Genomic DNA, 26,689 nt, shown 5'->3' with positions numbered 1-26,689 from the left:
TTGGGACATATACGAGGGTCTCTACCGTTAGAGAATGTGTAAGTCAACTTGTGTCACACGTTATGTCATTACTCATTACATTTTTACATTTAATATGTGCAGCAAGTATAAGATATTCACTTGTTTTATACATGTTTGTAAGATGTGGTTCTTAGTTCAAAGACTCCTGCTAACTTGGTTGATTCACTCACACACAAACAGAACATTATTCAAAGTGTTCATGAACAGAGAAAAAAAAAATCCTAAGTTTCTGTAAGTTTCAGAACTCAAAACTTTTGTCGTTAGTCAAAAAACAGCAAAACCAGGACAGAAAATAGTCTATTACTTGTTTCTTGATGTAAAAATCTTGATAACATTATAAGTGGACCACAGAGAACAGTACAAAATAACAAAGGCTGTTCATGACCCCTTTAAGATTTTTTTTTCATTATTACAAAATATGCATTATATTTCCACACGTCAATGCTGCTGTGTGTTTTAGGAGGCAGCCGGTGGCGCTGTTGTCGATTCTCAGGGATTTTTATAATTTTCTTAACCAGGGAAAAGCTTCGGAGATTCATGAAGCTTTATTTCGCTATTCTTAGTAGATCCGACGCAGTGGCATATTTTATTCTTTTCGACTCGTTTTACGCGTCGCGTTTGTGGAAGAAGAGCCTCAGAGTTATGAATATGTTATTATGGAACACCTAGGGGCGTATGAGGACGTCTGATTGTGTTTTGTTTTTTTTATTTTAATTTACCGGAATAAGCCACATCATTTGAGCTATTGTAGCACAACCCTGCTCAGTTTAATAACTGTAATAATAATAATAATAATAATAATAATAATAATAATAATAATAATAATAATAGAGATGTCCATTGAACTCAACGGAGACCTCCACGTCACACGCAGGGAGCCGGTTCACAGAGCTTCCGGTATCCGCAGGCAAACCACAGTGAATGACGGGAAACGAGTTTTTTCCCCATTCGTGACATCACAAAATGCGCTGGATTAAACTACATCTCCCACAAAAAGCCTCTCGTCAGTGAAGGAAAGCCCCGTTCTGGCAGCTCCTTCAGTGAAGCACAGCCTCTCCTCCGCTCATGTTATTGAGGAGAAGAGGAGCGGAGCGGAGGCGACGGAACCGCGTCATGGCGCGGCTTTAGGACAAACACAGCACGAGCTCCTCTGAAACACACACCGGCGGGAGTCTATTAGTGACGGCGGGCGACAGTGCGATCATGCGGTGCGCGGGCAGCAGAATCTGAACGCGTCTGCCGTTATAAAGATGTCCGCGGAACAGCAGCGCGACGCGACGCGGGCCGAGGTGCAGCGCCTGTCCCGGGAGCTGGCCGAGACCACGCGGGAGAAGATCCAGGCGGCGGAGTACGGGCTCGCGGTGCTGGAGGAGAAGCAGCAGCTGAAGCAGCAGTACGACGAGCTGGAGGCGGAGCACGAGAGCGTCCGCCAGGAGCTGGAGCAGCTCAGAGAGGTAACGCGATCGCGGCGCTGCGGCTGACATTGTGTGTTAGCTGGCGTCAGAATGCTGTCGTTATGTCGACGACAGGGCGAAAAAAAAAAAAAAATCGTGATAGATGTGGTGAATTGACGCCATCGAGTAGTTGATAAGGGAGAAATGACGCCATTGTGTGTCTGATATGAAGGAATGACCTCCAGCGGGTTTTGAACACGATGAAATACTGATTGTGTTATTAGATGAGCCAGAAAGATGGAAAACACGGTCCCTATCCGATGATTCCTTCACCCGGTCGAATTTTTCATAAATGTGTCACTTTCCTAATATGATGTCCCATAATTCTGTGCGTGCCGCAGTCGTTGGAAAAAAAAAGTTATCTGATGGAGCAGATGGCTAATCCCTAAATTCATGAATTTGATTCCGTTTCTAGTAGTAATCTCTCTCTCTCTCTCTCTCTCTCTCTCTCTCTCTCTCTCTCTCTCTCTCTCATTAGTGATGTCAAACGTTTAATAGCGATTAATCGCATCCAAAATAAATATTTTTTCGTTTACATAATGTGTGTATACTGTGTATATTTATGTATGAATACAAACACGTGCCTGCATATATTTAAGAAAGAATATATATATATATATAAATGGAGGACCATAAAACCATCATGTCTGTAAATCTGCCCTGATAGCGCACGTACATCACGTCTGTTTGATGTCTGCTTCCTGAAGAGTGCTTGTTTATCTGCAGTGTGACGTTTTCTATGAAATGTCTGTAAGATGTTTATGATCTAGAGTGTATGTAAAAGTGTCATCTTGCAGGTAGGTGTGTGTGTGTGTGTGTGTGTGTTTGACTGACAGGGAAGCAGCCATAGTGTAGCAGCTGTAGTGAAAAGACATGGTCACTTTGTGGATTGAGCTCTTTATGATGTTGTTCTTCTCTGTCAGTATTATTTGACGTAGGTCATGAGTGGTTTAATGAGTAGACTGTAACTCTCTCAGCTCAGAGTGATTGTGACATGTGACCGGCCTGATTTTGAATTAGTGCGGGAGTCTGTGTCCCGCCTCAACGGCCGAGCGAGGTTCAACCTTCAGAGGAATGTGGAGCATGCAGAAGATAAACACGCCTCTGTCTCTCATCAGAGTCTGAGTCCACACAGAATAAGAGAGAGAGCTGCTGGTATCATCTAAACGAGGAAGTGCTAGGGGTCAGTTAGAAACAAAGAATGTTGTTGTGGCCTGTTATCATTTATCTGTGACAAGCCCTGGAGATTATCAAAACCAGTCCATTCTAGTCTGAACTTTCATCGGTTTGTTTGCTGTTGTTGGAAGACTGTCTCTCTTTCGCAGCTCCTTCTGTTCGTTGATCACAGTCAGCTTGACCTACATTGCCTTGAGGAGTTTAACAGGACAAGCAGGGTTTTTTGGTTATTGGTGGGGTGCAGAAGCTCTCACATGTACAGTATGCTCCAGTTTAGTGATCATTTGTGAACAGGACCTGTTTAAAAATACTAGTAAATCAGGCGGAGGAAACATCACCTGAAAACCCAAACACATCAGATTATGATTTTAAGAGCGAGCGAGGCGTAGACGTGCAGATGTGAGATGTTCACACATGTACTGCGCTGTTTGCAGTCGCTGTGACCCGGGAGAACAGTGTTATCAAGCTGGACCGGGGGTGAAAATAAAGTTGTTCTCCTCGTCTGGGAAGAAGAAGAAAACGGGTTGTTTCTGATTTTTGATTTCACAGAGTCATGTGGAGCTGGTGTTAGAAGAGCAGAGGACATCGTTCCAGCGTGAGCTTCACAACACGCTTACATGACGCCTCACGGTGTGCAATGGGTTAATGTCAAACGTGAACACAACTCACTTCTGAACATGTATATGACAATAACCCAGAAGTCATGGGTTCCTCGAGAGGCGGCTTGCCTAAATGTTTGTATAAATGCATCAGCTGTTTGAGTGAAACAGTTAAATGGATGACTCAATGAATCACTCATGCAGTCAATTCCTGCTGATTTTAAGTTTATTTAAAGTATACCCCCCCCTCCAAAAAAACAAAAAACAAACTATTGAACATTTTGTTTTTAAAGCGTAAGGTTAGCTGCACTTGTCCTGCATTGAACAGTCTGTGTAAATGAATCCAGATGACTCTTCAGATACCGACTCTGTCACCTCTGAAAACACATTTCGTTGATCCTGATTTAATTTGATTGGTAACAGTTCTATAATGTCTTGCTATTTTAACTGAATTTGATAAGAAGAATTTGAGACAAAAGATGATGCAAACATTTTAAAAAGTTAAAATTAAAAACATTAGTCTTTATAAAAGAATGCCCATAAAAGGTACACATCAGTTTAAACTTATAGGAAAGTTACTGCTTACTGATTATGAAAATGAGTGGAAACCGGTTAGTGGGCTTTAGTTGTTCTTGTCGAGCCAGCTATCCGTCCCTGCAGCAGAACAACAGGACTGCGGTACGCTAAGAGCGTTCTCTTCACTGTGTCAAATCTGCTAAAGTAGTCATTGTGTTGAGAAACTCAGGAGTGGTCCTATTGCTAGCAGGTGTCCCACATAGCAAACAGGTTATCCATCAATGTGGGAGGTTTACAGAGCGTTTGTTTAGGAGCTCACAGCTGTTAAAGCACGAGATGATATTCAGGGTAACACTGTGCATCCACACCAGCCTTATGCTGTTCATCTCCTCAACAGATCGCTGTTAGTCACTAAAGCCTGACATACTTCAGGCGAAACTGAAGTAGAAATAGTGTGATCCCATATTGACCAAAGTCTAGTCCAACAGAAGGTGTTTGAGTTTGTTCTGCTGGTTAGAAACAACTAGCTGGTGCAGAATTTAGTTTGGCTAAAGACCAAGACTAACTGTTATTTGTTCAAGATGATGACCAAAATCATCATCATCAAGCTAACTGTATATATTGCTATTAAGATTAAATTTTTGTTTTTATAATTGTATTTTTTAAATGTGAATCTCAATAGAAAAACAAAGAAAAAGATGAATCACAAGTTTAAAACTAAACAAAGTAATAAAAAGGATTGTTCTGAGGCTCTGAAAGTGTCAGATGAGCTACACATGAATCTAATGTGAAATAGCTGACATGTGCTTTTGATAGACATTAGTTGAATACTACAGTGTGGCAAGTTGTGACATTGCTGCAAACGGCATATAATCACCATGTTCAGTCTAACAGATGTTCTACAGCTATTACTCATTGTTTCTGTTTTGCTATGAAATAAAGAAGTCTGCACAAACACCTCTCGCAGCATGGATGATAAAGCAGAATCTCTTCTAGTTGAGGCATGTCTACTATCACATGGTACATACCGTTAAACCACAGCCCTATCCTGGGGGAAACTTGGGTTGGGCGATATGGCAGAGATTAGTGAGCAGCACAAATGAATTTCCCAAAATATAGCCCTACATGGCAAAAAACAAAAAAACACTACAAATAATTTAGGCAAAATGCAATAAACTGCTTTTATTTAAGGTACAGTAGGTCTATTTAACAGTAGCATTCAAGGAAGAAATGTAATCATATTTAATAATCAGACGGCATAAATGAAATAATATGCTTTGATTCTTATTAAAGCTACAGAAGTTATTCAGTCAAAAGCAATGATTTTTGCAAGGACAACAGCAGATATATTAGGCTGCTATCACTTTAAGACTGAATGCACAGATCTAACATAATGTTTTTCCCTGTCCCAATTAAGACATAACCTACTGTATTTGTGTGAACCTTGTGTGTTTCTGACAGTTAAAGCACAATAAGACATGAACGAGAACTTGAGTGTGAGCGCTCAGAAAACCACACGCTAGAACAGCGTGCGAGGAAAACAGTTCGAAAGGTTTAGAAAGGCTTTAAAATGTGTGCAAATAATACACTTCCATGATGATAAAGAGCTATAATGTAGCATGAGTGTATCCATGATAGAGATGATGATAATACAAAATAAATAAAATAGCAGCCTTAGAACTGCAGCTGATAGCACTGTAGCACTGTACTACGATCTCTCTGTAACGGCAGATTGCTGAGATATTTTAGTCATTCACATTCAGTCATTTAATATATTAGCATGTCACAGACCAGGAGATTTAAGTAAAATATCTACATATCTAACAAGTGAAGATGAAAGGTAGGTGTCAAAAAAAATGTGACAAGGTCAAAGTAAAAATACATATGATGATAATAACTGTGCTAAAATATACTGTACTTACATGGGGTACCCTAAAGTAATTCACTAAATTCAGCATTGTTAAAAACAAAGTTGCTTCTCCTGGTGCCTGAGCTCACAGGAAACACAGGAAACACTCACCCTAAGGAAACACTTCCTCCTCCTCTTCTCCGGTCGGATCAGAAGAATGATTGTGGGAACAATAAACGTACTGAGCTGTGCTGCTGTGTGCCTGTTACAGGACGGCTGTTCTCTTGTTCTAACCTGATTAGAAACAACCTACACAGATAACAACAACCTTTTAACCCCAGCATTTTTTATTCTAATGTGTTAAATATCAATTTGAGTATATTAGATATGAACATTCCAGTTGATACCGATTAGAATTTAGCATTTTCTATAAATAAAAAAAACTATAACACATTTTTTTTCTCCTCTGATTTATATGGAAGAAATGCTCGTCTTAACTAAAGACTTTAAAAACGTACACTTAGTGTGATTAAAACCTCTTTCTTTCTCTTTTGTCACCTGAAGTTTGCAGTAATTCTGCTATGTTTCTGTTTATTACTGTGAAGCTGCTTTGAAATTGTCTGTGTTTTATGAAACGCTATAGAAATAAAAGTGGCTTGACTTGTTGCTGCGTTGGTTCTAGTATATGATTTCCACACTTTTGAGTGCAGAGTTTGCATGGTATGCGGTCTTTTTCTTCTAATCTCTGTATCCTGCTTGTGTTGTGCAGGCGTTTGGACAGGCCCACTCCAACCACAAGAAGGTGGCAGCTGACGGCGAGAGCCGCGAGGAGTCGCTGATCCAGGAATCTGCCTGTAAGGAGGCGTATTACGAGCAGCGCATGCAAGAGCTGCAGACCGAGCTGCGACAAGCACGTAACATGCTGACCAACGTCCAGTCCGAGAACGATCGGCTCGCCACCATCTCTCAGGAACTCAGAGAGGTCAGTCTCCACCTGTGTTTGGACCGTTAGGATGCTCACATGCTGAGGAATACATCAAATAAGAAATAGGTCTGCAACTAACGATTATTTGGATAATAAATAATCTAACGATTATTAGAATGATTGATCGACTAATAGTTGATTATTTTACTTTAACAAATAAATAAAGGTAATCACTTCAGCTTTTGCAAAAAGATATGCAATTACAATTAATATATTTGGCACACGAAATGACAGATAGAGAAACTCTGTTCTTCACCATTTTATTTGTTAAATAAAAAAGTAACTGAATGACACATCATTCTGATTAACATCTCCTTTTGTAAACCATACGGATAAGAAACAAAAACTATTTTATTCACAACATATTCTCTCTTAAAATACATTGTATGGTTGCGATAATCAAAACAGCTTTGATCTCTGCAAACCAAACTATAATTTTAATAAAATTATATTTTTCCCCACTTATAAAAAGATTCAGTAGCTAACTTAAAAAGCTGCTTTATAACAGAAAATCAACTTAAAAAGCGACACAGACTCTGTTTTTTTTTATGTTTAATGCTGCAAAGTTGCTTGATTTAAGGCTATCGATTACATAAAGCACTATATACTGTTGATAAATGTGAGGTGACTGGACTCTACTGGAGTACTGAACTGCAGAGTGTGTGCAAGCATTCACATCACTGTAAGCAGATGCTTTCTTAACTGCTGCTTTCTCACCGCTGTCAGTTTATTACATAAACCGCAAACTTTATAGTTCAGTTTATTCTTTTGAAATGAAAGCGTCCAGCATGCTTTCATGACGTGTGTAATGGTACACTCATTCAAATTATTAAAACTCTTCCTGACAGCAACAGAGTCAGTTAAACCTCACAGATTTCTATGAAGGAGCACCAACATCCAATCAAATAAATGTGGGGTGAGTTGAAGAGCGCTGTACACAAGAAAACCCCAGCAATGTCAATCCGGAGCACTTTCTGATGGGAAGAGTGGGAACAATGGACAAATCAAGATGTGCTCGGTTAATTGACTCTTATAAAGGGAACAGATGTTTCAACCAAGTATTTGTTGAGGGGTGTGCATTATATTTAGCTTTTGATAGTTTTGTAATTGTTGTTTTAACGATATGCAAGCTGATATTATCATACTCCTCACTCACTTTGAAGAAAACAAATGAAAACACGTATTGAGAGTCCAAAAGCTGTCCCTGTGGGATGAAGCTATTAGAATACGGTTAGAAAGCTTAGAAAGTTATGAAAGCAAGTTTTTTTTCATTTATATTTGTAAGATATGATATAGTTGTGTAATATCACATTGCTATTTTACTGAATTTTAGCTCGTGAGCATAATCACAAATGTGATATTACTCTTTATATATTTTTTCTTTATTTTATTTTTTCTGTGTCGCCAATGAAAATGGTTTCAAGTAAAGCCTAATATTTGTGCAACCTGAAATATTGCTGACACACTTGCTGGAAAAATGCTGAAAACCCCTATTTAAATCTGAAACTGTGAGCCGCAGATGTGTTACATTTAGCAAATTGGCTTTATATTTATAGGGGTCAGGGGTCGGGCAAGTGTCCCGCCTCTGTCTGCACCACTGACTGGATGTGCCATACCTCGCCCAAAGAACTGAATGTGAGGAAAGATAAATACATAAACCCATTTTATAATGCTGTACGGATGCACAGAGACCAGAATTATCCAATTCAACTATAAATGACTTGTTGTGCTGACCAGCTTTTATCATCATTTAATGAATTCAAAAAGACATAATACTATTAATCTTATGTTTTGATACTAAACCAGTATCTGTAGTACAGTGTTTTTCTGCTTTACCACAGAAAAAGATGAAAAGGAAATGAAGAATATAAACCTTTATATTAGTAAAATCAATGCAAAAATAAATAAACAGAAAGACAGATGGTGTTAAAGAGATGTGTGTTAATGGCACAGTCCTCTGGACGGGATTAATGAGCCAAAGGTGAAATCAAATGTGTTTTGAGCAGATGGTGCAAAGACGGAGAGATAGAGAGGGAGGGGTACAGATGGAGCGATTAAACCGAAGCAAGCAGGTCAAAGGATAAACGTGTGGTTGATTAGAGCGAGGCATGCAGCCATTCACAACCCGAGAGGTTGATTCATTTACTGAAAGATAGGAGTACTCGATTCAGCAAAGATAAATGCAATTTATCAAAAGTGACCATAAAGACATTGTTATTGTTTCAGAGATGTCTAGTCCAAATAAATTATATTCTCTATTCCTCAGAGAATCCTGGAAACATATATATCACAGTTTCCACAAGATATTGTGCAGCACAACTGTTTTCAGCATTGGTAATGATCAGAAATGTTTCTAGAGCAGCAGAACAGGATATTTTCATGATTTCTGAAGATCATGTGACACTGAAGACTGGAGGAATGGAGCTTTGATCACAGGAATAAATGACATGTTAACATAAATACACAGCTGTTTTAATGTGTATAATATTTGAGAGTATTGAGCGCACCCGCTCAGCATCTGCTTCTGTTGTCTCCAGGGCAGTCAGATGGTGGAGCTGCAGAGGTCTCGTCTGCGCGACGACATCAAGGAGTTCAAGTTCAGAGAGGCTCGTCTGCTGCAGGACTACAGCGAGCTCGAGGAGGAGAACATCACCCTGCAGAAGCACGTGTCTGTCTTAAAGCAGAGCCAGGTAACCTTCAGCTGCCGTCTGTAATCTGTATGAGTTCAGTGCAGTTTCAGCTGGAGACCGTGATAATGTCTTGTAGGTGGAGTTTGAGGGTCTGAAACACGAAATCCGGCGTCTGGAGGAAGATACCCAGTTTCTGAACAGCCAGCTGGAAGACGCCATCCGTCTGAAGGAGATCGCTGAGAGGCAGCTGGGGGAGGCGCTGGAAACCATCAAGACTGAGAGGGAACAGAAGGCAAGACATGCTTTTCTTTCTCTTTTATGTTGTTATTATTATTTACAGCTAGATTTTATGGGTAGTGTGACCTCTCCTTAAAATAAGCTGGAATTCAAAAACATATTCTATTAAAATAAATAAACACTGAGAACGATTGAATACTGGGGGACACAGTTATCTTTGTTTCATTTATGTTTCCACCATTAAACTTAGAGTGCACCAGTGTAGTTTAATAGTGTGTTCACACCAGACACAAATGTACTTATTCGCGCGAGTAGATTACATACAAAGACGCGAGTAGAGGTAAATTTGTGCAGGGCGATGCAAAATGAGCAATGATGTAAATTTTGTCTCTAATCACTTATCCCCATGTTTCTACGTGTATTTATACATTTGTGGTGGCCGGTATGGGATGCTTTCATTAATTAAGTGTTCCTGTAGCTCTAGTGGTAGAGGATTGCGTTTGCAAGCGGAAGGTTAGGGTAGGGCTGCACGATATTGGGAAAAATTTACATTGCGATATTTTATTTTTTTGCGATATGAAATAAAAACATTTCTTACAAACAAAAATGGGGTGAGCACACTTACATTCTCATTTTAAATTATTTAAACATCGACACCATCGTGTCAATTGATTAATATGCACGAGGGAGAGAGAGCAAGACAGCGCTCGTGTTGTTTGAAGACATTGAGCGTGCGGCCGGGGCTCGCTTTGCGCTCGCGCTCTCTCTCTCAGGCCGGTGACAGATGCAATATAAATAGGCGTCAGCTCTATATCTAGGATGCACGTGTTTTCCGCGCGGCTTGAGCCACGCCTGGGACGCGCGTCTCACGCAGGCAGTCTGCAAGCTCTAACCTGTTAACATCGGAGCCGAATTAAAAACGGACACGCCACGCAGCTGAAACGCTTGCGCCAAGCATCTAGTGTGTCGCCGGCCGCGCGCTCGTGCTCTCTCTCTCTCGCGCGCGCTCTTTGGCCCGTACAGTTAATGAATAACGGATCAACTACGACAACCTACATCGCACATCCTGCGATGTGAATATCGTGGATTTGTACATCGCGATATCGATGCTTAAACAACACATCGTGCAGCCCTAGGTTAGGGGTTAAAATCCCAGGGAACACATGTTAGGAGAAAATTGTTAGCCTGAATGCAATGTAAGTCGCTTTTAAGCATCTGCTAAATGCATAAATGTCACACTCACAAGGGAACTTGAATCATAAGTTGGGATTTCTAATTGATTGTTGTGGCATATTTCTAATAATTAAATTAAAGCGAATGCAGACATTGCACATTTCCATCAATAAACAACTTGTGTGTGCCATTTACTTTTGTGTTTTTGGACGTTTTTGGATAACACGAGGAACACAGTCCTATTTATATTTAAGGACTTGACATGAGGGTGGTTGAAACCACCAATAACTCCTCCGTAGCTGCTTGGTAACATGTTAAACCCACTCAAAAAACCCAGAAACCAAAGATCAGCCGCCCACAGCACAAGCACCATGGGTTTCTTCAGAAAGTGTTTGTTTCAGATGAGGTCTGATTTAATGCTATTCTTTGGTGTCCATTGCTACAGGCCGCCTTGAGAAAGGAGTTGTCTCAGTACATGACCATCGGAGACTCGATGTATCACAGTCCTCTGAGCATCTCCCTCGATGGGCTGAAGTTCAGCGACGACACCTCACTCGAGCCCAACAACGACGAACCCCTCCAGGTCTACGAGAATGGCTTTGACAAGATCGACAGCAATGACAACCGTGTTTCCACGCCCAAGAAAGGAGAGCTGTTCCACCCTTCCTCCAGCCTCGTGGACAATCTGCTGAATGAGCTCAACATCTCCGAGATCCAGAAGCTCAAACAACAGCTGCTGCAGGTGAGATGATGAGATGTTTGCTGTATTCACTGTGTTCAGTCAGGTGACGTCATTTACAGCCAAGGTAGGCTAAGATATCTGCTGTTGACTGCCAAGAAATATGGCAAGCTCAAAGGCAGAAATGTGGCGTACTATGGAGGCATGTTTATGATATACCTTGTTGTGCTGCAACAAAGGATTGTTTTGATAATCGATTAATATAACAATTATTAGAATTAGTTAAAATATATATATTTTTTTACAGTTAACAAGTAAATAAATTTACCACACAAAATTAATTGTCAGACAGAGAAACCCTCTTCTTCACCATTTAGTTTTCTATATGAAAAAGTAACTGAATGATGCATCATTCTGCTGAACATCTCCTTTTATAAACCATATGGGTAAGAAACAAACTTAAATGAAAAAACTGCTTCTACCAAAAATTCCATCGATTAATCGAGTAATCGGATAAAATGTGTTTTTGCTTAATTAAAGTGCAATATTAATTATGCAAGAGAAAGTAAGACTCCTCTTAAAATGAACAACTAAGTTTCCTTTTTTAGAAAAAAAAAATGTATTTTTTAATGCATAGGATGCAATGCATACATCAAAAATAAACATTTAATTATTACCCATTGTTTCTCTGTCTATACTTGTACTGTGAACAATGACAAGAAGTTGACAGATGAATTAAGTGCATTTAAGTGCCATTCAGTTGGGGTTTTAAATAAAGCATTTTCTGAGATGCACATTAAACACATAAAACATAAATTTTCTTTTAATTATTGAAAATTAACTTTTTGGTAAACAAACGGGATTTACTATTAAAAATAAGACATGGAAGAAATGTTGTGTGATAAAACCTAAAAAAAAATATGTTTTTTTGTTTTTTAGTGGTAGGCTATGTACATTCTGCTGAACAATAGTCTTTAACCAGACTTTTATTTTGACGGGTTGACGTACCTTCACAGTTCTGTGTATGTGATGTGATGCTAGTTTTACTCAAATCAAACGATCAAATGCTCATGAAGTAGAGCTGAAAACCTTTGCCCGAACCTGATGGGACCTTACGCGTTCGGTCGGGTTCAGGCTTAATTTATATAATCTTACACAGGCTTGGGTCGGGCTCAGTTTTGCGCTCTGGTTTGCGAGGTAAACGAGAGTTCATGTGATGTGTTTCGATTAGCGCGAGAAAGATTCAAAAATGGATGCTGAGTAGGTGAAACGGAGGCTTGTCTCTGGTTGATACTTGATTCAAACCCAATTAAAAAGCACCTTCTAGGATTATTTCAAAGGTCCTTAATCAGCAAGTAGCGCTTCAAGATGTCTCCTACGATCTATTAAAAATAATCTGTTTATAATTTCTGCACAGGAGACACTTGGAAAGGAAGGAAATATATGTTATCTGTATTGGCAAGGACACACAAAGCCGATTTAAAAGAACTAGTGTTGTTGCCTCATTGTTGCCTTGCGTTGGCAGTGTCGGACAAAAAGCTGCGCTCGAACACACCGAAAAATATTGGATATTGGCAGAAATCCAATCTCGTGCATCCCTAATATTGACACTTTTTTTTTTTTTCTTTTTTTCTTTTTTAAATTGTTAATTTTTTCGATAATGTCAACTAGTCATTTCAGCACTAATAAGAAGTTGGTAAGTTTCATAGTCTGTAGTTCTGTGTTTGATTGGCTGACAGCTGGACTGTTTAAATCCTGTTAGTGGAAGCAGCATTGAGCGCCTGCCTCATCTGACACAGAGCTGTTAGTTCAGCCATCTGTCAGGAGTCACATTAGAAACTGACCTTGTGCAGGTCGTCTTCATGAATACTGCGCTGTCCAGTGCTGATGTCCACTCCATTCCCCAAAACCATAGGAGAGATAGCAGCACCTTCCAGCCATTATGGTAATCAGACCCTCGTGACCTTTGAACTCCCATTGATCAATCAAGAAATCCATTCCAGACACAATGAAAGAGCAGCTGAAACGACATGATTTTCCAAACAAACATCTCGAGTGAACATAACACCCAGACATCTGTGAACACTTTTACTTTTGAATACATTTTCGTTACAAGATTATTTTTTTAGTAACATGAAATCGCTTAAATATCAACATCCACATTTTGTGCAAAAGCGTTCACATTATTAATGTCACACATTAGCTTATTTCAGCTTATAAATCACAGAAGTTTAAAAGTGAACAATTGCAGTTTATTTTTTACATCATAACAGTTCTGAGTCGAGTCCCAAGATTTATGTCCCAAGATTTATAATTAAAAAAGGGTCAATTCAGTGTAGTATCATTAGGTTTTTGTATTACAGTTGCACTGTAACTGACATCAACAAAATAGACAATTAAACTGTTAACCGCAAAGTACAGTACAGAGCCAAAAATTCATGTGTGGACTCCATCTCAACAGCCACATTTTTGGCTCGTGTCAGTACAGGTTAACACAGATCACACACCGCTGCTCGTTTCAGCAAGTCCTGTAATTAACATGCTTTCGAAGGAGGCTCTGCCTTTACTGAATTATGAGTGAAAGAGACAATTTAAAAACATCATCTTCATTTGCCCTTCCAACAAGTGCCACATGCATTTGTCCTGCAATACCTAATACAGTAACTCAAAGCTCACTGAAATCAGTTTCCGCTGGTGTGGTGTTTGAAGTATTATTAAAATACTAAATAATATTCATCCCATCCCAAGAGAGCTTCCACAATATCTCTCCAGGTGAAGACTGTCGAAGGCAGGCTGTAGTGTGGGATCAAACCGATTGTGTGGTGCTGATGAAACGATTCATGTGGTGTGTCGTCTCCTGTTCTGCAGGTGGAGCGGGAGAAGGTGACGCTGCTGTCGACCCTGCAGGAGTCTCAGAAGCAGCTGGAGCAGGCTCACGGAGCGCTGTCTGAGCAGCACGAGAAGGTCAGCCGTCTCACCGAGAACCTCAACGCCGTCCGCAAACTCCAGGCCAGCAAAGAGCGCCAGTCCGCTCTGGACAACGAGAAAGATCGCGACAGCCACGAGGACAGTGAGTACTATGAGGTGGACATCAACGGCCCCGAGATCCTGGAGTGCAAGTACAAGGTATAGAAATATAAGGGTGTTGTGCTGTCTTCATATGTGGCACAAGACATTAACAAAAATCTGTTGCTGATTGTTTCGTTGCTACAGGTCGCTGTGTCTGAGGCGAGTCAACTAAAGGAGGAGCTCAAAACATTAACAGCCGAACATTCAGCGTGTCAGTCTCAGTATAAGGAGGAGCGGGCGCAGCTGGAGTGCCAGGTTGCATCTTTAGGTGCGCAGGTGACTTCTCTGGAGCGCAGCAGCAGAGTCGAGCGCGAGCAGCTGGCGCGGCTGGAGAAAGAGCTACGGCAAGCCAGCGAAGTGGCAGGCGAATCCCAGGGCAGCCTTAACATCGCACAGGACGAGCTTGCCACCTTCAGCGAGGAGCTGGCCAACCTCTACCATCACGTGTGCATGTGCAACAACGAAACGCCCAACCGCATCATGCTCGACTTCTACCGCGAAGGTAAGGCTGGCGTTACTCAGACCTCAGGGACTGACGGTCGCGGCCGCCGCTCGCCCATCCTCCTGACCCGAGGACTCTTCCCCAGCGACGGAGCGTCGTCTCCGGTCTCCTCCGTCCCGTCCCCGGTGGCTGATCCCCGCAAAGAGCCCATGAACATCTATAACCTGGTGGCTATCATCCGTGACCAGATCAGACACCTGCAGCTAGCGGTGGACCGCACCACCGAGCTCTCGCGCCAGCGCATGGCTTCCCTGGAGCTGGGCCTCGGGGCGGACCGAGACCAGGAGGCCAGCGTGGAGGAGATCCTCAAACTCAAATCACTCCTCAGCACCAAGAGGGAGCAGATAGCCACACTGAGAACCGTCCTGAAGGCCAACAAGCAGGTCAGAGCTAATTATAATGTCTAAATGCATCACAATTAGTGGTGGAACAATAAATCAGTTTGTGAATAAATTCTGCGGTTTTCCAAATGCATCACAATTCTCTCTTGAATCGATACTGAGCTGAGTTTAAACAGCTGAAGTCTATCGCAGCGCATTCGGTGGATTACAGAAGCAATCCACAAATTGATTTATCGTTCCACTCCTAATTACAATATTACCTATTTATTTATGTAAATATATGAAGATATAATAAACATTAACAAGTGTGTTTGTTTGTTGTTGTTGTCCAGACCGCTGAGGTGGCCCTGGCCAACCTGAAGAGCAAATACGAGAACGAGAAGGCCATGGTGACTGAAACCATGATGAAGCTTCGCAATGAGCTCAAAGCCCTTAAAGAGGACGCAGCCACTTTCTCCTCGCTCAGGGCCATGTTTGCCACGCGGTATGAGTCACACGCACCAACAGATTCATTAAAACACACGATAGATTAACATACTATACACAGAAGAAACTAAAATCTTGGTCTTTAATTCACACAAATCTAGGCTCTACAGCTTTTATTTTAACTTTGTATTGCTCTTGTGGGTACCAGTGTTTGCCTGTAGTATCCAGACCCTTAACAGTTTGTAGATCATAGACGTTTCTCACTACTTTAGATATAATTATTATTATTCAGATTGTTTAGCTTCCAAAAAACATTAGTTTTAATATACTGTGGAGTGGGAAACTAAAGTCCACGTCTGAGTCAATGCCAAGACTTTTAAAAAAATAATTAAAATAAAATAAAATAAAAATCGGTTCAGTCAGTAAAAATGTTGCCCTCGATCAGGAAATGTGCACCTGATAAATGTAACTTTAAAATATACAAAACTTTCTTCCGGGGTCATGTTCCTTCACATAATCCTGTGGGAATCACTGTTGAGACGGTTTGTAGCAAGTACGTGAGATGTTCTCTGTGTGAAAACCAAACTGTAGCTGTCTGTTTTCCATGTAGGTCATAGGGACCCTCGCTGTCCAAGTTGGTGGTTTTTGACCAGATTAAGATAATGTATGTCAGTAGGCACAGGTTTGTGTTGTGAGATCACACTCCCAGTGATGGGGGGCAGTTAATCCAGCGTCTCCGCTGCAGGTGTGGATCAGAGTAAATCTACAGGTAAGTCTTTCCTGCATATGGTGTCGAATCAGACTCTCCTGACACGTGAACACCATCAATGAGTCCTCTGTGCTTAACGTGTTTCAGGGAGGGAGGGAGGAATTGCACACATGTGTGAAACCTTTTCTCTCATCCTTCAACAAACAAGGCTCAAAATTTACTCTTTTACTTTGTAGCACTGGTGCTCCCAACTTTAAAACGTTAGGAGCACCCACCCAAAATTAATGAGCATTACAACTACCAAGATTCCAGCGAGAGTTCAATTTCATACATGCTGTTAATGAACAAAACGATGAAACCGTTCTTTCACTAACCCTCGTTTTAGCACATATTATTCAGTGGGAAGATCTCATCAGCAGCTTTCCACAGACTCTCAGCTGCTCGGGGGCTCCAGGTTTTGTATTGGCCTGATCCATGGGGTATTTATATGTTAATAAGGGCAGATTGTCAGACTGGGGGCTGAATTCTCTTCCCACAGTCTCAAACATCTTTTAAATCACAGCTCGAGCTATTCAGTCATATTGCACCCCAAAATCACAAGTAAAAAAAAAAAAAGATTTCTGTCTGTTTTGCGTAACATGATGCCTATCTTGGGACTACTGAGATTGTGAGAGCTGCTTTAATTATTGAGTGTGTGTCTGTCTGGGATTTCAAAACATTTTCACCTTTTTTTGTTTTGTGTGGTTCATAGTTGATTTGTTTTTTCTATTTTTAATCTTTCACACTCTCTCGGTCTCTTTGTTTCTGAGATGTTCTTTCCTGCATTGCTGAAAAGTGGCTGAGGTGAATGTGTGTCAAGATGTATTTCACAATAACAGCCTCACGCCTCTTTATCCCATGGCTCCTCGCTCTCACGCACACTCATACAGCTGCAGATGGGTTCTTGTGTGACCCCCGGCCTCTTTTCCCGGGAAAATCCTGACCCCTGCATTTAGAGACGATTGTTCTCAGGGGCCTATCTCAAATGAAGCTGCACTGATTTCTATTGTGAGGTTTTGTGTCTTTATGTCTCAGACACACACACTTTAGTGGGCTCGCCGTAGTTTGCCAGACTGAGGCTTGTTCAAAGTTCATGTCTGTGAGAAACTGAGTTATGCTACACAAACAAGCAGATCTACCAATGGTGGGTCACCATTAAGTAAATGGGAGGCTCTGATTTGCAGCAACTGTTTGATAACATCCATCAGATTTCAGTAATGGAAAACCAAGTAACAGTTCATTAATCATACATTTTAATTGAAAAAACTATATCATTCACATTATAATTCGGTTTAATTGGCTTTCACTAGCCAAAAAGTACAATTCTGTATTTGTCCTTTGAGATTTCCAGAGCTGCTCTTCTGAGAAGGACTGAGTCACACCCTTGAGAAAATCACAGGTTTTATGATTTATAATGACTGTAGGGTGGTAATTGCATGTTTTGTAGTGATTATGGTGTATTGGGTGGTGTTTAGCATGTGCTGACACACTCTGTGCTTTAAGGTGTAGATATATAACAGCAGTTTAGGGAAGGTGTGGCTCCGTAATCGTTCTGTCTGTTCCATCATGTGTGTATGGTTTAATATCCTGAACATTCAAATAGGGGTGCACGATAAATATCGGCCGATAATTAATGTGCATCTCGTCAGTAAAGCCGGTTATCTAATAGGGTTGTGCAGATAGATGAATGTATCGACAATAGTCATAGATATCGACGTAAGCAGGTGTCTCTGTTGATAGTAAAGACCATATTAGGCTCATTCTCCTATTAATTTATTAAATTATAATAATAATAATAATATGAACTATTATTAAATTTATTAGTTGGCCTTTTATAGTTCTTCTATCAAACTGCCCAGCTATTTCACTTCAGTAACGTATTTCACACACACACAGACGCATGCGCGCACATATGTGGATTCAGGCCTGTAGAATAAGTTGTAACGCTTTGACTCGGATAACTCGTTAAATCCAAGAAATGAAAGAGATAGAAAATGAGGAGTTGGTGTTTAATGGTTGGTACATGGCAACACGCTCTTCTCAAACAAAACAATTAAAGTGTAAGCAGATGAGCAGAAGATAGTTATTTAAAAATCATTGATAATTGGAAGGTTTCCAAACTGTTGGCAGGCACTAATAACAACAATTCTTTATACTTTACTATAATATAGTACTTTATTATAATATATTATTATATTGCTGTTGTCATGATTATTAAATGCTGCTTTTTATTTTTACAGAACAGTATGTAATGTTTTTAATAATGAGTGATTGGGCTTGGGTTGGGGCATGGTCAGATTTTCCTTCTTTACTGTCTCTAGCTGTTCACATGCCTGGTTATTACATGCAAGGGTTTTTGTCCAATAATGAAAACTAAATTTAGCAGTAAGAATATATTAGTAAACCAGTTTTTTTTATATCAGCTATGCAGTTCGTTAGTTTTGTGAATTGGTATGTTTTATCAGGCCACAAAGAAATATAGTGCTGAGTGTCATCAGCATAACTACAAGTTAACCATGGGAGATATCGTCAGGAAACATGGAGCTAAAGTATGAAAAGCAGCGGTCCTAGTATTTAGCCTTGAAGTACTCCATATACTCCACTTGTGATCAATGTAACTCCTCATTCACTGCTAAGAATTGATGGCGGTCACAATTTGTACGATTTGAACTATGCCAATGCAGTTCGAGTAATACCAACGTAATTTTGTAGTCTTCTAAAATAATGCTGTGGTTGATAGTATCAAACGCAGTGCTAACATCCAGTAGCACTAACAGAAAAATGCCATGATCAGACGATAAGGCCAAGTAATTTGTAACTCTGATGAGAGCCATCTGAGTACTATGATACGATCTAAATCTTGACTGGAAACCGTCACAGATACCATTTAGCTCTTAGGAACTTAGCTGCGAGAGAATACTGCCTTTTGTGGGGTTTTTGTACAGAAAATGGAGTAAATTAACTAATTCTCTAGGATCAAGTTTTTTTATTTATTTTTTATTTTTTTATGAGAGGCTTAACAACCAGTTTCAAGGTTTTAGGGACACACCCTAATGACATTGAGAAATTATTAATATTCACAAGAGGATCTATGATTTCTGGAAGCACCTCTTTTAGTAGCTTAGAATAGGATTTAACATGTAGGTTCTGACAAGCGTATACCATTCTTCCTCTCCTATAGTTGAGAATGAGTGAAGTTGTTCCTCAGGGGATCTAAAGTGGACTATCTGATGTAGTACTGTAGCTGAAGGCTGCATGGTTAATTTTATCTCTATTAGTATCGATCTTGAAAGTAAAGTAGTTCATCAAGTCATCACTACTGTGCTGTTGGGGAATGTCTGTCTTTTTTTATTCACTTGGCCCCCAATGTATTGAAAATAATGCCTGTGGGATGTGTTTTAAAGTAAGAGATTTAAAGTAAGCAGATCTAGCAGTTTTAGAGCTTTTCTACTAGAAGTACTTTCCCTCCATGCAATATGAAATACCTTTCAGATGTTCTTCATTCTCCAGGTTGCTCTCTTTAAGGCATGAGTGTGCTAGGTATACCATATTGTCGGACCGTGCTCCTTAATTGTCTATAAGAATAAAGGAGCAGCCATATCTAAACTGATAGAAAAGTTTATAGTTTTTGAGAGTTTATAGTTTGTTACAGCATCAACTTTTTTTGATCTATTGGATTTTCCTGGGGAATTGAGACAAGTCAGGAAGATTACAGAGACACAGAGCAGCAGCCCTTGGCACAGCTGCAAAACTACGCCGAATGCTTTGGGTTTGAGTTCGAAGCAGGAATAAAACAAGAACATGTTGGTTGTTTTTTGCCTTCAGACCAGACTTAGGATTTCAGCTGGCAAAATTTTAATACTGTCTTGCTATTGTGCTTTACCAACATGTCCTGTAATATTTAAGAATTAGGTCAGTATGTAAAGAGGAGGCACGTTTAGTGGCTGTTAGGACACATTTCCGTTCACATTATGAAAGCAGTCTGGTCAAATGTGTTTAACTTTTCACACCCCTTTCACACCCCAATTAGTGTTGTCCACTTATGATCTGACTGACAAAAATGCTTCTTAATACCAGGTGTAAACAGGGCCTTATGGACAATGTTACCAAAATGGAATGTTTTTTTGTAGTTCTAATGTATCAACCATCTCTCTGTCTCTCAGCTGTGACGAGTATGTGACTCAGTTGGATGAGATGCAGAGGCAGCTGGCTGCTGCGGAGGATGAGAAGAAGACACTGAACTCCCTCCTCCGTATGGCCATCCAGCAGAAGCTGGCGCTCACCCAACGCCTGGAGGATCTGGAGTTCGACCACGAGCAGACCCGCCGCGGCGGAGCCAATGGCCGCTCTAAGACCGCCTCCTCACGCGGGAAACCCACCCACTCCCACGTAAGTCACCCGGCCGCCGCCACCTGCGGGGGTCGAGCAGAGCCCAACGGCCTCCTGGGAACGCCGGTGGTGTTCTGCAGCGAGAAGTACAAGATCTACTGCGACTGAAGCTGCGTGAGCCTCATCAGCCGTTGTACAAAGCTCCACTCTCGCGCTCTCTTGCTTGCTGTGTGCTAACCTGTGTCCGTGTGTTTAGGGCTAAATATGGTCATGCCTGCTAGCATCCTCGTAGCCAGGTGCATGTTGTAGTGCTAGCTAAGGGCAGAATGAAATAACTTTTAGTCTTATAGGTGAAGTGTATTTCTGCTAGCGGCACCAAACCCAATTGCACAATTTTACAGCTCAAGGCAGCGTTTTTAGATTAGACGTGAATGAGAGTGCTAGCCATAGGATTGTTGAATTGTGGTCACAAGTCAATAGCCATTTGCCCGTTTTCCTCTGTCCATCTCTCTCCTGCCTCTGAAATCAGCAGCCCGTCCAATCAGGTAACTCGTGTTTACATGCCTGATCAAACTAAATATGCAAATCTCCTCCCTGCCTTGTTGATATGCAGGAAAACTCCTAGAAGTATGCCATTTTTGTTTTGCTTTTGCAAGAAAACAGAAATAACATCAAAAACGAAAACTTGACGGGTTGGAGAGTGTGTGTGTGTTTTAACAATGTCACTCGTGAGGCAGGCGGGAACGACGCGTGTTCATAAATCAGAATGTGCCACGAACCCAGTGGGCTTCTGGCTTGCTTTTTCATTAGATGTCTGGCTGCAGAACTGAGAGCTTTAATATGTCTTAGACTCGATTACGTTTACTTGAGCACACACGGCTTTACATGGTGAAGTCATGGTGAAGGGCTTGCCACGTGCTGTCAACATATTTCCATTGCAGATGAAACATTAGAGAGGCCTTATCTGTCGTTTCTGTGCTCTAAATAGCGTGGCCGTCTCATTTCAAGACGAGAAGGACAAACCAAATTACTCTTTTTGGCAAACAAAAGACTCAAAGTTTCAGGCTTTCCTTCTCTGGCTTGCTTAAAACATCCTGAATCAGCTTTTCATGATAATATCATTTATTCCTAGTTACAATCAACCTTCACATTTGTAATCTGTATATGATATGAATCTCTAATCTCCATATAGATTGCATTCACCGTTTTGTGTTTGCATCACGTGAAAGATTGACACAACTGAAGCGGTCGATGCCGAGCTAGGGTTTTTAGACAAACGGAAATAAAAGTTCATAGTCTATTTGCAAGCTAATGTCGATTAATACATGAATTGCTGCAAATGGGCTAATGAATGGCTTCTCTGAATCGCTGTATTTTTAAATAGCAGTGTTAACTAAAAATTACATGCATCTTTCATGTTAATTCAGTTAATCTAGCCAGGTCTGTTCCCATATGATCTAGTGGTTAGGATTCCTGGTTGTTACCAGGCCGCCTGGGTTCGACTCCCGGTATGGGAAGGGATGCCTCCGGCACTGCCCACTCTCATCACATTATTGATGTTTCTTTTGGAATTTAATTGACCAGTCACAGAAAAAGACGAAATGTCTAGCAATCAAAAAAAAAGAAAGTTGGTCGGTTGGTAGTTTCGCCAAATGTTTCTCCATTGACTGGTCAAAAACGCTGTACAACTCATTAACTTCACTACTTATTTGGCTTGACCTGGTGAGGTTGAGGTTTTTAGTTCTTGTGAGAACCTCTGGCTTCCTGCATCCTGTCCTTCTTTTCCACACTCGCATCACTTGTGCTGCGTTTGGCTTCTGCTGACTAATCCGGGTTTTCCATGGAGTTCTGCTGGAACGCCGCTTGAGCAGCCGCTGCGTGACGTTCAACGCAATGCTAACGGCTTTTATTTCTTTGTTTTCCGATTTTGCAGTAACGTTCAGCCTGAGCTGGAACTCAACATTGCACCACTGCCTACAAACCCAGTAAACCGTCTTGGAGCTACGAGATGCATTTGGGCTCTTTTTACACACACGGGAAGCCAGAGGTCACAAAGTCCTGAAAACTTTAATGAATAAAATTCAACTACAAATTTTTTTAAATAATAATAATATGGGCTAACGTTCTTTTTCCTCAAGACATTCATTGATGTTTTGAGATTTTATAAGCTTTGATCTTTTAATATAAAGTCATATTGCTTTGTTATATTAGTCTATAGTTTGAGGTGTTCTGGTCTAGGAGTCCGTTCACGTATTTTACACTACTATTTTAAGAGTATTCGTCATGTATTCATAATCACATGATCCATATTCTCCAGTGCTGTCATCTTTATGAAATGAATCCATAAGAGTATATCTGTGTGTTTTACTGAAATGTTATGTTTCTCACACTGACACATTTTTTACGGCCACGTTTTAACGCTGGGCTTTCGTCTATTTATTATCACTGTTATTTTGTCTAAATACTAATATTTCAAAGTGAACAAAAAAATAAATAAATTGTGGCTTAATCGAATCAGAAGACTTTGGTTAAACAAAACCAGCAAATCGATAAAAATCTGAATGGATTTTTTCCTAACACTCAACAATAAGGTTCGAATAACAACCAATGCAGCGTTTATTAATCTAGTATCGTTACTTTATACAGGAATACGTCTCATAACGTTGTATAAACTAACATTAGATCAAGCGTGAATTAACAGTAACCAAGTGAATATTAAAATATATTGACATTAGCCTGGATGAATTCAGAGCTGTACCTTATTGTGAGTGTTTCAAGCACCTTCACTCGAGCTTTCCGTGGGTCACTGATCTTCTGCATTCAGTACAAGAGGAAATGAATTAATTCCAAATTGGAATGCTGTAGTTCTCTCTGTGTATCGTGCCAAGTGTGGGTACAACGTTTGGGTTGGCTAAAAGGATCAGAAGCGCCGAGACGAGGGTCTGCCCTGCTTTACCTTGCCCTCAATTTGGTTTGTTTTTCGTTTATGATCTTCATTCTGACCATTAGTGCCTTTTTTGTTCTTTGAAGAGAGAATCGTTAGTTTAGCGTTTAGTTTTTGTATTTTATTTTCCTCACTCCTAAAGGAAGAACAGCAGATGACTTGTTTTAAACTTAGCAGCAGCAATAAGTACAGAAGACATTCGTTCTGTGTTCAAGGGTGTGACGATATTAAATATTAGAGAAATAAAACAGATTGTGCTGAATTCGGCAGGTCAGTGATCCAAATAGCAAATTCAGGGGTTTTAGAAAATGTTATGTTTTTTGTCAAATGGTTTGAAGCCGGAGTTATTGTTTGCCTCAATATGAACAAATGTGTTGAGACACGAAACCTGCGCGGTGTTTTGTGTCGGAGACCGGTGGTGTTCTAGCTTTGTATGGTGAGGTAGCTGAGGTCATGTGATATTGATAGTATTGTTAACAATTGTGAGAAAGCTTGTGTCTTTTTCTGTCCAATTGTTTTGTTTTTGTTTTTAATACATTTTTCACATGGTTATTATATGAGCATTACAAATTCAGGAAACAGAAAACGTGTTGCATCAACAAGCAGATAGTGTCACATTTTGTTTGTTGAGGCGTAAAACTAATAAATAGAGTCGGGAAGTGAGGATAAAACTAAATAAAGTGCAATTAAACCAAAAGGACGTTATGTGGTAACTGAGGTTTTCTGTTTGCTGGAAGTGATGGCATTGTGATATTCAACTAGCTGTGGAAGCTTATTATTGGAAACTCTTCTTATCGTGTTCCAGTATTGATCTATAAGGACCTATAAGTTTGATACCTTTATATGAAATAACATTCATTTGTTTGTATTAATTTGAAATGTGGTCAATACTGAACTTTATAATGTGCATTATTATGTCATATGCATGTTTCTTTCAGCTATGAGACTTGTACACAGAACCGAAAACAAACTTAGAACTCGAAAGACAAAAAAGAAAACAAAAGAAGAGGAGAGAAATGTTTGGTTTTTAATTGGTCCTTTACTCTTGAACTAGTGGAGTTGAAGTATTGTTTTCTAGAGGGTCGTCTGTGTAGAAGTAGTCATGCTGGCTCAAGTCAGTAATACAAATAAAAAGTCACTCGACATTTGTTCTGTGTGTGATTTTTGTCTTGTCGTCCAGTTGTGTTGCCTGTTTGTCTCAGGACTTCCAATCTAAAAGAGACCAGACCTGTATCATTATCTGCACAATAGTTTAGTGCGTGTAATTATATTATACTACATATTCAATACAATTTTTAATCCCTTTGGTACGACATAATTCCATTTAAATAAATCAGGTCAAAAATAATCTAAAAGTAATCAGAATACAGTACCTAATACAAGTAATCCAGATTATATTAATATCTTGTGGTTTGTAATCAGTATTGAAAAACAATTTGAAGGTAATCTCCCCAGAATTGGTCGTGAGAGCCACCATCCCAACCCTGGTTGTCATTAAATGGTTAAAAGTAATGGTAGACCATCATGCAAAGATACCGAGGTGAAGTCTCTTACAGGGTTAGACGCTGCCCCAACAGTGCATCTTCTCAAGAAATGAAATGTGGTTATAAACTCATTCGGTGACACATCTTCAACACGGTCAACCCTAAACCCTAATGTTCATGGCACCCCTACTTTCTTTTAAGACATAAAATCTTTGAAAGCATGTCCTAGCACTGTACTGAGCAGCTTAAAAGAGTGGTAAGTTGCTGTAACAAACTAAATCTCAGATGATTTGGGTGCATCAGTGACGAGGTCAGACGTGTGACTTCCACACCGTACCGTACTCATTTCCACTGGACGAGCTTGTGACGAAAACTAAGTGCAAGTAAGTCTAATTTATTTAATCAAAATTGGTCTTAAAACAGTCAAACTGGGAAAGCAATTGAAGTTGCATTGAAACAGAAATGGTGACACATATTTTCTTCCCCATATTGTGACAAAGTGAAAGATAAGATGCTTGTCTTATGTTGAGTCATGGCAATGCTGAAGCCCATCCCAGCATCTCCAGCCAAGGCAAGGGAAACACTCGGTGTAGATGTACAAAAATCACTGGAAAAAGGCAAAATTGCAAAGGAGGCACACCTAATCTGGGGTAATTAGTATGACTCAATCCAGGGTTATTATAATTATTTGTTTATCTTGAATTTGCGGTACAGATCTGTGTTGACTGGCTTGTGTGTAGTGATGAAGATCAGAAGTGGATTCCCTTCAGAAGAGCACAGAGGACGGAGATTGTGCTCATGAGTTTATACGAGCATGATGGTAGTGTTTTAATCAGTTTGCACTATTGAGATTTCATTACCACTTCTATGAGAACAAAAAATACATTAAAACACTTATACCATTCTCTCACTCAAACACACAGTGACAGGCACAGCTGCATGTCCTCATAGTGTAGGTTCAGAGACTTGAAACCTGAAAACAATTTAGGGACCAACAAACTCAAAAGCAATGTCTGGGCACAGCTTCCTTCACTTCAGGTCTCTGATTAGTATCACACAGGCCTCCTCCAAAAACAGCGTCTCCGTCTGCACTGAGGAAGATGAACTGACCCACGTGAAGACCATCAGACCATTTATATTCTTGCATATTCATATCTTGATTTGTTTCCTTTTACACACTGATGCTGAAAAGAGGAGAAGCATGTACTTTATTCAAGAAAGTTGCTAACAAGAATATATATATATATACTGAACAAAATTATAAACCTAACACTTTTGTTTTTGAACATAGAAATAGTGTTAGATCTCTGAGTTCAGATCATGAAAAAATGGGCAAAAACAAAAGTGTTGCGTTTATAATTTTGTTCAGTGTGTATATATATTAAAAACTCTAGACTGCACCCCATAAACACAATCAAATCTAGAAAAAATAAATAAAACTGAACCATCCCTTTGGGAAATGAAATGCTGCTGTTTTGCTCGGAGACGAACAGTTCTGCTTGTCTTTATATTTTCGTGGAGAAAACT

The 26,689-nt window shown here is 40.1% G+C and overlaps 1 protein-coding gene across 2 annotated transcripts; it reads left to right on the top strand.

Moving 5' to 3' along the window:
* Nucleotides 1-1,009: 1,009 nt before the first annotated feature.
* LOC113107874 (BICD cargo adaptor 2) lies at nucleotides 1,010-24,826 on the top strand. 2 transcript variants are annotated; one of them, XM_026270682.1, is made up of 10 exons: nucleotides 1,010-1,475; nucleotides 6,385-6,597; nucleotides 9,138-9,290; nucleotides 9,367-9,522; nucleotides 11,086-11,382; nucleotides 14,188-14,445; nucleotides 14,533-15,273; nucleotides 15,564-15,715; nucleotides 20,569-20,794; nucleotides 22,668-24,826. In XM_026270682.1, the coding sequence occupies exons 1-10, from the start codon at nucleotides 1,272-1,274 to the stop codon at nucleotides 22,668-22,670; spliced, it is 2,403 nt and encodes an 800-aa protein (XP_026126467.1). In that variant the 5' UTR covers nucleotides 1,010-1,271; the 3' UTR covers nucleotides 22,671-24,826. The 2 variants fall into 2 exon arrangements, with proteins under 2 accessions (XP_026126467.1, XP_026126466.1); XM_026270681.1 differs by having other exon boundaries at nucleotides 20,569-24,826.
* The last annotated feature ends 1,863 nt before the right edge of the window (nucleotides 24,827-26,689 follow it).

Source organism: Carassius auratus, chromosome 8, assembly GCF_003368295.1.
Source record: "Carassius auratus strain Wakin chromosome 8, ASM336829v1, whole genome shotgun sequence".
Lineage (NCBI taxonomy): Eukaryota > Metazoa > Chordata > Actinopteri > Cypriniformes > Cyprinidae > Carassius > Carassius auratus.
The sequence above is the reverse complement of the archived record's forward strand: the minus strand, read 5'-3'. Positions and strand labels throughout refer to the sequence as shown.